We start from the raw sequence: 11,661 nt of genomic DNA on the forward strand, positions 1-11,661 counted from the left end.
TTTGATCATGCGTTGTCTCTGTATATCTGAGTATTTCTTTTTTTTAAATGATAATCATATTGAAGGTTATTTTGTTATTTTTAAGAACATGTTTTTTCTGTCATTTGGGGTGTTTTTTTCGTGTGCATTGATGCTTTGGCAATATAATATATGTAAAACACATTTTCATTACATTAGTGAGTGATTTATTACAGTACCTACATTAATTCTCTCAATTATTTTATTGTATGATTTTAAAATAATTTCACCTACCTAAAATGTATTAAAATACATATTTCTGTAGGCAACTGTACGTTCTTTGGTACTGTTGTAAATGTTAACAATTATGCTAACAAAGCTTTGTTGACTCCTGACTCTAGTTGAAGCGCTATCCTCTGTTAATGTCCTCTCAAAGACTTATTGCGCCACCTGTCGGACAGCAAAATAAGCGATAAACCGCAGGTGTCAACACATTCCGTGCTGAATGCAAACACGATTGTTTTCTTTCAAGTGTGTTATGGTTTTTGATGTGAGAGAGATACAATAAGGATCCTAAGAGCTTCGTGAACTTTACACAACACATGTAGCTAAACATGAGACACGTGGCGGGGTCTTAGTGAATAGGCTACTTGTTACTGAACACTAGACGCGCGCGACTGAAGAGGTTTTTGCTGAGCTCTCGTGCGCTTCCGTGAACACTCCGTGCCTGTCATTCAACTGGAGTTGATTTTGCTGTGTTGAATTTAACCAGACGCTCAAGGAAAATCGCGGTAAGGGCGTGAATGATACTTTATATCTATTCATCAAGCCACGTCTCGGCTAAAACATGTTTTGATGCCGTTCTGCATAGTCATTCAACAACTGCACGTCTAATCGCTCCATTGTAAAGGCGCTGCGGAGAACACAATCACACATAAGTTAACATCTATTCTTATGTTAAAGTGAAATTGTTGACAAATCTTATTGGCATGGCACAGGAATGTATCTCAGTTTTACTCATTAAATGAAGGGTGTGAATGTGAGGAGTCACTTCAGAGGTTTATTGAGGGTTACGCAATTATCAGTAGTAGGCTACCGAACTAGAAGTACAACACTGTGACGTGCAGTTAGTATTAGCCTATATCTGAAGTACCCATGGGCCGGTTTCACAAAGATAGACTTTGACTATGGCTTAGATATAGTAGATAGTCAGACTTCAGATAGACATCTAAATCAGACCGTTGCACAAAGCACTTAAGACTCGGACTATCTTAAGTAGGACTACACTGCAATGCATTCTGGGTAAAATAAGACACTTAAAAAAAAAAAAAAAAAAAAAAAAAAAACCATGGCGGATTCAACCGCTCAGTGCAGTTTACCTCAGCGGAAAATATGTGTTTGTTGTTGGAGGAGTATAAATGACGGAGTATGTTTTTATGTTTCCACTGTTCGATCGCGCCCGTGCCTCTCTCTCTCTGAAACACACACACACACATTCCAGCATTGCAATCTTGGCATCGCAGCCTGTTATGGGCCGTTACATAGTCAACGCGAGCAACGATCGACGCGCTCCGTCACGGGCGATGCGTGAAATGCAATACACCTCACGCAACAGGGAGTAGTAGAATCATAGTGGAGTCATAGCTCTGAACGCCCGTCTATTTCGCTTCAAACGCTCGCTTTGGACGCGCGAATGGATTCAAAATGTTCAAGCGTCGAACTAGACGCGGATTTGACGCTCTATTCGCGTTTGGTGTGAACGCAGCATAACTGTTGTGTTCACACCAAACGCGAATTTAATTATTTGCGCGAGTAGATTACATACAAAGTCAATGCAAAGACGCGCATAGACGCGAATTCGCGCCGGGCGGCGCGAATGACGCGAATTGGGCGACGCGTTTGCCGCGAACGCTCGATAATCGCCTCAATCGCGTCTTCTGCGCAAGTTGAAATATTTCAACTCGAGCGGAAAATTCGCGTGAAGACGGTGAAATTCACCGAGTTGAGTGCGCCTCTTGATGGTGCTGTGAACCCAGACACGTCGGCGTTTGGCTTTCCTCCGTATTTGGGACTTCCACAACAAGTAAAAAGCAGCAATATCCTTTATTTCAGACATGACGGAAAAATGATGGCAGAAATAAATTGTGTTGTTGTTGTTGATGATGATGTCACACTCCTTTTCGCGGGATGTTTTTATTCGCGAGTGACGCGGACGCGCGAATGGATTCAAAATGTTCAAGCGACTAGACGCGATAGACGCGAATCTGACGCTCTATTCGCGTTTGGTGTGAACGCACCATTACAAGGACATTTTACTTGGGAATGTAGTAACAAGAAGAAATGTTCAAAATATGAGCCATTTTCCCTTTTCTTCTGGCTGTTTGTAATGTAGGCTAACTGATTGTTACTGCTGGTTGCCAAGGGAACATAGAGTCTTAAACCTAAGTTAGCCTGGGGGTTAGGTGTCTAATTTTTTTGGTCTAAATTAAGTCAGTCTTTATTTTTGTGAAACAGTCTAACTTGCATTAGACTAGTCTATGAGCAAACTTTAGACTAGTCTAACACTATAGACCAGTCTAAAATAGCTTTGTGAAACCGGCCCATGCTGATGTTTAGTATGCTAGCAAATGCATTTTTTTTTTTTTTTTTGAAAAAGGTCCAGTCCTTTCTGTTTTTTTCCCTGTTTTTTTTAAACGGGTTCATGGACCCCAGGCCAGGGGGCTGCAGAGTTTTAGGGAGCTTATGGAAAAGTTTAGAGAAAAAACGGCGTTAAAAAATATAAAAGTAAATAAATAAGGAAAATAAGATTAAAATGAACAATTAAATGAGTAAATAAATAAAAAGGATAAAATAAATAAGTGAATGAAAAAATTAAAATAAATAAATAAATAGGTACAGTATGTCCCGGGGCCGTCAGCTGTGACGCAGGTGTTGTACAGTAGATGGCGGTATATGCAGCTTCAAGTGTGTTTGAAAATAAGAAGCGCAAATGCGCGTGCGTGCGTGACGCGCAAGAACCAATGAGGTCTGTTCTAGTGCGTGACACACGCACGTTCCAGCTTCAGTGTTTTTTTGGACATTTGATGTGCACTTTTGTAATTGTAACAAATCACTCGAAAGTCATTTATTTACGCAGACTATCTGAGACGTCGTTGCCTTAACGGGCTGGCATTTTGACACCGCAAGCTTCATGCTTTCTAACCTTATCTCCACTTTTTTCTCTTTTTGTTGCAATTATTAGCTATGTTTATATTGTTTGTACATATAAAATAGCCTACAACCGTTTATATTAGTAGTCTTATATTCATAATTGTGATTATGTCCCTTTATTTCTCTCATTAACAGATGTTTACATCTACCAATGTCTTTATACAGCTTTATACATACAGTAGCCTACACTTTTTGGGGTGTAAAATTTACTTTTAGGTCTGAATTTAATAATTAGCATTACGCAAAAGTAATAAACAGTAATACCCAGTGTTAACATGAACATGTTTGAAATGTATGAATGTCATTGCATTAGATAGAATATCAAACATGTATTATTATTATTTAAAAAGGCAACACATATCAGACTTTAAAAAAAAGTTTTTTTTTTTTTTTAAATAAAAAAATACATATAGGGATCAAAATAAGATGAAGATTGTTTGATCACTTTCTAGTTATCTTATTCGATGACCTTCGCAGGTTTGGTTAAGTGTCCAAATACTTAATGGGATTGATATTCAAAACTGTTACAAAACTCCGGTTTCTAATGTTAACTTTGAACATTATTATTGTTCTTCTCAGCCGCCGGGCTTTCAGCTCATCAGCATGGCATCAAAGTCCGAGCTTAAGAACAATCTGCATGACCTTCATCTGGAGGATAAAGGGCAGCAGCATCGCAACCCTTCAGAGGTGAAGATGAGCCAGATAGTGCTGCCCTGCCATGCCAACCACTGCGGAGAACTGAGCATCGGACAGCTGCTCAAATGGATGGACTGCACAGCGTGTCTGTCTGGTGAGTTTGCACAATGAGTGATGCGAAGCACCTTTAACCTGCATTGTAAAGGCTCCAGAAATTCTCTATATAAGGATATCAGTGTTAGTATAATACTGAGGATTTGTTTGCAATGACTAAGCAAACCTAGAGCAAATTATCTAGATGTGCATGTGACTGCATCACTGGAAACCCTTCAATATGGGATCAATTATTAGGTACATTTTTTCACCTGTCAGTCACAAACAGGTAAATCTGTTAAAATGCAGTAGTGTCAACATGACTTATTTAGATCTGCTTGTATTCCAGCGGAGAGACACGCTGGATGCCTCTGTGTGACAGCTTCTGTTGATGACATCTACTTCGAGCACACCATCGGGTACAGAAGAAATATCACTTATGTTTTAGATAATTAGAGCCACATTTCAGTGTCTTTTGAAAAATTTCCTAACCAGCATGTAATTTTTCTTAGGGAGTACTGGCAGTTCTGTCTGGTTTATTGTGCTATTAAACTGCTATTAGACAGAAGATTGTTAATTACTCTGCCAGCCTGTGCTAATAAAACAACACCAATCAAACGAAACTTTGATTAGTGAGGAGAGTCTCAGAAATACAAGCCCAATGGAAAACAACCTCTAATATATCACTCATGAGACACTGTCATTATCACTCACGTATATTTTTCAGTGTTGGACAAGTGGTCAACATTAAAGCCAAAGTCAACAGGGCCTTCAACTCAAGCATGGAGGTAACAGACACGTCTAAATCAAATCACACTGTATATGTTTTTTAGAAAAAGTTACTCTAAGACCTACAAATTTCTTACTATTGTGTTACACTTTAGACATATATAGATATTGTTACACTTTAGACATATATATTATATATGTGTGTGTGTGTACGCATACACACACATAGACACACACACACGTAATATATATATAGGATATATATATAGGATATATAGGATACGTATATATATATATATTATATAAACACAAACTTTTATTTTAGATTTGATTAATGACGATTAATCAATTTGACGGCACTACTTTGTTTACTAGATATCTTTTTTCTACCCAGTATTACTATATTACTATAGTATTACTATTAGTGTACTGTAGATGATAAGAGAACCTTTTTGAATTTGATTCAAATTTATTTGTAGAATTTTTAAACAGTTATGTGTAAATATTTTCCAAAGATTAGGAGAGAATATTGCCATAGAGCAAGAGTGACAGTGGTGAGGAGAAACTTAATATACATAATATTAAAAATATATGTATTGAAATACAATTAGATGTATTTTCACAAAACCATTTGAAGACTATATGAAACTATCTTTACTGTTAAAAACTGCCTTGTCAATGGAATAATAAAAAAATTATTAGATTGTAAATGGACTGTTGGTTATTTTAATCCAATTTTAAACAGTAATTACAAATTCAGTGTTAAAATAATTTGTTAAGCATATTTAATTAATGCCTTTAGTTAATATATCATATTTGACAGGCTTAAAATTATCAAAAGCAATTCTCTCAAATTTTCTGTGAACCCCCTAGCACCTTGTTCTAAAATATTGTTGTCTTAATATTGTTTACGTATAGTATTGTATAAGTAGAATGGTAATTATGACCGTATGTATTGGTGTTTGTGTGTGAGGTGGGGATAGAAGTCATCTGTGAGGACCTGTACAGTGGCCGCCATTGGAGAGTGTGTCAGGCATTTGCCACATTCGTCGCCAGACGCACAGATGCAAACAAGGTATGAGAAAACAATGCAATAATGTGTCTAATAATCTTTATAAATATGCTAGGCCCACTTACATCTCAGTTAATAGGGAAAACATATTTCATAAACTGATTAGGTTTACTTTTTTGTCATGGCTGTGGAATATTATCTTATGTAAGGACACGCTGCAAATGGCATGCAAATAAACTAGGCTGATACAATTGCATTCAGCACAGCATTTGAATGCACCTTTACTCTGCACTCATTTTTAAACCAGTTATTAACAATTAGGTAATATGTAGATAAGAAATGTTTCTGGGCTGTGATTGCAGGCGCAGCTGAAGCAGGTTGTGCCCTGCACACACCAAGAGCAGGTGGAGCACAGTTTAGCAGCTGAGAGGAGGAGGATGAGACTCGTTCACCATGACACCATGCAGGACTTGCTCAACAACAAGACCTTCCAGAGAAGTATCAGTGAGGGTAAGTGTCATAAGATAAGGAGACACTTCCCTTTCCTTCAAGTCTCTGCCCAAACACGTCACAGACTGAACGCATAGGCACAGACAGAGTGAGTTACATGGCCTTAAAAGCATAGTTCATACAAAAATAAGTCCTCATTTTCTCACCCTCATGTCATTCCAAACCTGTATGACTTTCTTTCTTCTGTGGAACATGAAATAAGATATTTAGAATCCCCATTGGAGTAAATTAGGGTGAGTAAATGATGACAGAATATACATTTTCAGAGCCAACTATATGCGCCTGCACATGATCTATTCTAGACAATCATTTAGTTTCCTCCAAGCATCTGTTTAGCGTCTTAAGGAGGTGTTTTATTGTCTGTGAGGCAGAGAACCGTGGAGAAGATGAGGCTGTGCCGACAGAAAAGACACGAGTGGAAAGTGTCGAGCTGGTTCTTCCTCCTCATGCCAATCACCAGGTCAACACATTCGGAGGCCAGATTATGGCCTGGATGGAAAATGTCGCTACTATTGCAGCCAGGTTTGTGCCCACACATTTGTAAAGTGCATTTTTATACAGCAGTTAATATTTAGCTTTAAACCCTCAACCTGCACTAGATCAGGGTTCAAGGTTTGTAATGTTGTCATAAACGTGCCGCAAAAGAGACTTCTGCAATGACAGTACACTGAAGCTTTAATTAAAACAAAGAGCATGAACTTCAGCTTATTTAAATACTCCATGAAATCATAATTTAGATTTGTGCCATTTAGTTCATGCGTGTTGGATTTGAGGCCATCTGTTTGCTAGTTTAATCCTAAAAGTTGTCATTTGCTTTTAGAAGATATATAAATTATACTAAAGGTAAAATTAAAAACAAACAAACAAATAAACAGATATGACTTTACTATCCTAGTTGATTAATCACATTACATTAACACTGTTTTCTGAAATGTTAAGTATGCAAATGAGGAATTATCTAATTAAATATGTATGATATATAATATATAATAAATGATAACGATTACATTTATAATTTAAAATAATTTGCATACATTTCCAGAACAAAAATCTAAACGTTTGATAAAGCGAGGTTCGAAAACTTGTTTAAAGTCACCATGAAATCAAAATTGAAGTTTTTTTTGCTTTTAGTATGAATATTATTATATATGAACAAACCCATCTGTAAAAACCTTATATAGATATATAGATAAGAATAAAACTGGAAAGTTTGGTGCATGTTAGTGCAACCGAAGAGGAGATTTATGGCTCAGTGCATGTGAAAACCCCCCAAAAACAAATAGAAAAATAAAAAAACCACTTAAATGTGCATTTTGGATGTTTTCTTCCTGCTAGTCTGAAAGAAGAAATGTTATGGAAGCAAAATATCCCAAAATGTCAACATAGACCAGTGCATGAAAAAACTATTTGTCTGACTTAAAATATTTATTCACAGAAGTCCATCCAATCAGCTGCTCTCTACATTTACATTTAATCATTTAGCAGACGCTTTTATCCAAAGTGACTTACAAATGAGGAGAGCAATAGAAGCAATGAAACTAACAATAGGACAACAATATGCAAAATTCTCTAAAATGAGAATGTCCCTCCCCTAATACCACCTGAAACTAGCTAGCAAGTAGCATAGTCTGTCCCACCAAATCTTCTTGTTTCTATAGAAAGTACATCAGCACAGGAAAGAAAACTGTCTCATGATGGTTTTATTATGAATCATTAAAAAAACTCAAGATATACTGTATGGCTTTCTGATTTTTTTAACAGTCGTTTATGCAATGCTCATCCTACTCTGAGGACCATAGACATGTTTCACTTCAGAGGCCCGTCCCAGGTTGGAGATCGTTTGGTTCTGAAAGCCATTGTCAATAACACATTCAAGAACAGGTGGGCTTGTGTAATGGGCATCCAAGAGCTGTATTTAGATTCTAATGACTACACTGTAATGATGTCAGTCAGCTGACTGGCAGTGTCTCTGGTTTTGCAGTATGGAGGTAGGGGTCTGTGCAGAAGCCTATCACGGAGAGGAACCCCTGAGGCACATTAACAGCGCCTTCATGACGTTTGAGGTGCTGGATGAGAAAGGAAGGCCACGTCCACTGCCTCCCATAAAACCTGAACCTCAGGTGAGGAGTCCAAATCTGAATCCAGATTGTGCTTATAGTGTGAACGGTCATGACAACACTCATTCGATTGTTTAAGTACATTGGAAATTGTCAAATCTGAATTTTGAGCGCTATTCTGAATGTTTTGACAGGAGGGACAGAGGAGATACCAGGAGGCTCTTGCCAGGAAGAAGATTCGACTTGATAGGTAGCAAACCTGGTGCTTGTTTTTATTCTGATAACAAGAGCTCCAGCTTATAACCTCACAAAACTATGTAAGAAGAGCTGGCTAGAATGCAACATCCTCAGCTCACCCACAGATGGCGCTGTCACTGTGCATCACTGCCAAAAACTAGATCCATAAATATAATACATACACTTTACTTTCTTAAACTTTAAGGTCAGGATTTGAATTGTTGTTCCTAGAAAATCTGGAAATATTACAGATATTATGTATATATATATATATATATATTTTTTTTTTTTTACTATGCTCAGTTCTAATGTATTTATTTTTTTGGCTTGGCTTGGCTAGAAATATTCTTTTCATTTAAATCTAAATGTCTAAAATCTATTTAAAAACTATTCAAATGATTTCATGGAATAATTAAAATAAACTTGAAATAATATAAAATAATATTAAATTTTTCAGGGGCATCATTTAGCTGTATTATCTCTTGTTCAGTTCTTCATGCGTTGGAGCTCATCTGGTTTTCTTTCTCCTCAGGAAGTACATCATCTCATGTAAGCAGACTGAAGTGCCACTGTCTGTCCCATGGGACCCTAGTAACCAGGTAACTTTCCCTGCTACAGAAAATACCTGATTATATGAATATGTACCATTAAAAGGTCCAAACTTGTGGCACGAATTGGGCAGAAGTAAAAAAAAAAAGTTTTATCAGGATAGACCAGGGTTTCTCAAACTCGGTCCTGGAGGGCCACTGTCCTGCACAGTTTAGCTCCAACCCTGATCAAACACACCTAGGTGTGAGTTTCTAGTGATCCTGAAGACATTGATTAGCTTGCTCAGGTGTGTTTGATCAGGGTTGGAGCTAAACTCTGCAGGACAGTGGCCCTCCAGGACCGAGTTTGAAAAACCCTGGGATAGACATACCAAATAAAGTCAATAAAAATGGACAAGAATTGCAGAATTATGTAAATATGACTTGATGATTTTCAAAAATTCTTGTTTACTGCTCATAATAATATATGGTATTGTGTTACACCTTGCCAAAGTACAATATGTTGACTAAAATATGTCAGTACTACATTAATCAAAGGTTTCATTTACTCACAGTGTGTATCTCCTTTCCCCTGTATTTACATAGTGCTGTTGTCTGGACAGACAGCATTTATGGCTTATTTGAGCTGAATTATTCTGATTTTCAGGTGTATCTGAGCTACAATAATGTGTCAGCCCTGAAAATGCTTGCAGCCAAAAACAACTGGGAACTCAGCTCAAAGAAGGGTCATGTAAGGGCTACTCTCCATGCGTCAGTCTTACTTTATAAAGTTCCCCCTGTAACATCAGATGCTCATTGTCTTGCTCTGAGCAGGTGAGTCTGTATACAGTGGAGGAGAGTCAGAGTCTGTGTTTCAGGGTGGAGTTTGAGATGGATGTCCCAGCACAAAGGGCCTTCACCCTCCTCTCAGATATCAGCCGCAGACAGGAATGGGACGATCACTACACGTGAGACACTACTTTTGAAGTAGAGATAATGATTTAAAATTGCAAATCCAAATGTCAGTTTAAAGTGATGATTAAATGTTTTGTGTGTGTGTTGTTTTAATTGTGCAGTCTGTGTGAGCCGCTCATTAGGGTCAATGAGGATGATTTCATCTATAGAGTTGTTACTCCTTCGGTCAGTGAAGGAGGAAAAGTTCAGGACTTCATTTTACTGGCCTCTAGAAGACCGCCTTGTGATAGCGGGTGAGGATGTGGTATTAAAGTCTACATATACAATATTTGCTACCTCTTTTAGTTCTGTGGCATTTCTGAGTGAACCAAGATTACAAAGAAGACAAAGATTACAAACACATTTGGATGTAAATAAGTACACAAGATCAGTTTGGATTTAATGTTGCCTTTAAGCGAGCTTCTCTAAAGATGTTCACGCCATGTCGGAAGTACCGTAATTACGAGATTCCAACTTGTAAAAAGCGTTCACATCTTTGTAGAACTTGTAATTATGACTTTGTAAACAACTTCACATAGTTTAATACTGGATTTGAGGAGTTTATGTGGTTGTAATAAAAAATCCCTCAGGAATGCACGGAATGCTAAAGTATACAAACCCCTAATAAAACCCTAAAAAATGCTCAAAATTAAACCTAAAAATGCTAAAACATTACCAAAAATGATTTTATTATGTCTACATGTGTCTGAATGCATACTGAAGAGATAAACTCAAGAGCTGACTTTAGGACCCAGAGGAACAGCTCATTTGCTCCATATTGAGCTATAAGACTATCAAGAGTCATGAAGTATGTGTTATATAGATTTTTTTCCACAAGAGGTCTGCAGAGACACCCAAATTGACCCAATGTGAGATATTTTGAGCTGGTTATGCATGTTTTGGAAAGTTATTTTGAATTTAAGTTGAACGAATTTGAGGAATGTGCTTAAATGATATTATTTATTGATAAAATCTAGTAATTTAAAGGTACATCAAATAAAAAAATTGCAACAAAAATTGCATTAAAAATTAAAAAAATATTATTAAAATGAAATAATATGAAAACATAAGTATAATTTTAAGGCTTTGGGTCATTTTGACCCACGAGGGAAGGATTTGTTACAGAATCCGAGGGGAGGATGAGGGTTAATAAGGCATTTGGATGTCTTGATGTCTTGTGGTTTTGTCTATTGATTACTCAAACTACAAATATTTATTTAGGCATTAATGTTCCCATAGAAAAACATAATTCCACGTCTGAGGATGTGAACAGCTCCGAGTAGAACGTCACTGGTTGTCATCTAGTAATTACAGTACATCGCGACATGGCATGTATCTGTAATACATATGATGTATATTTGTTTTCTAGGGATCCGTATGTTATTGCACTACGATCAGTCACTCTACCCACTCATCCACCCACAGAGGGGTTCAACAGGGGTGAGGTGGTCTGTGCTGGGTTCACCATTTATGAGGTGTCGAAAAGTGTCTCAAAGGTAAGAAAAAATAGTCCTTCATGATGCTCACTATGTACTTCCTCACTGAAGTGTGTGACATGTTTCTCGTTTTGCCCTCAGATTTCCTACTATAATCAGGCCAGTCCAGAAGTGATGCCGTACATCTCCACTGACATCGCAGGCCTCTCATCCAGTTTCTACTCAAATTTCTGTGCATGCAGCCAGTATCTGCTGGACAACATAGTCAGCACACCTGAATTCACCCCCTCTACATTATGACC

At 37.4% G+C, this 11,661-nt stretch overlaps 1 protein-coding gene across 1 annotated transcript; it reads left to right on the forward strand.

Moving 5' to 3' along the window:
• Positions 1-417: 417 nt before the first annotated feature.
• acot11a (acyl-CoA thioesterase 11a) lies at positions 418-11,659 on the forward strand (the record flags this gene model as incomplete). The annotated part of the gene is made up of 16 exons (XM_084120851.1): positions 418-749; positions 3,748-3,958; positions 4,247-4,316; positions 4,625-4,685; positions 5,600-5,701; positions 6,001-6,148; positions 6,520-6,670; positions 7,910-8,029; positions 8,130-8,268; positions 8,400-8,455; positions 8,975-9,041; positions 9,637-9,720; positions 9,804-9,937; positions 10,046-10,177; positions 11,293-11,419; positions 11,501-11,659. The coding sequence occupies exons 2-16, from the start codon at positions 3,772-3,774 to the stop codon at positions 11,657-11,659; spliced, it is 1,737 nt and encodes a 578-aa protein (XP_083976977.1). The 5' UTR covers positions 418-749; positions 3,748-3,771.
• Between the last annotated feature and the right edge of the window lie 2 nt (positions 11,660-11,661).

The sequence above is a fragment of the Abramis brama genome (assembly GCF_963993115.1).
Source record: "Abramis brama genome assembly, chromosome: 7".
Lineage (NCBI taxonomy): Eukaryota > Metazoa > Chordata > Actinopteri > Cypriniformes > Leuciscidae > Abramis > Abramis brama.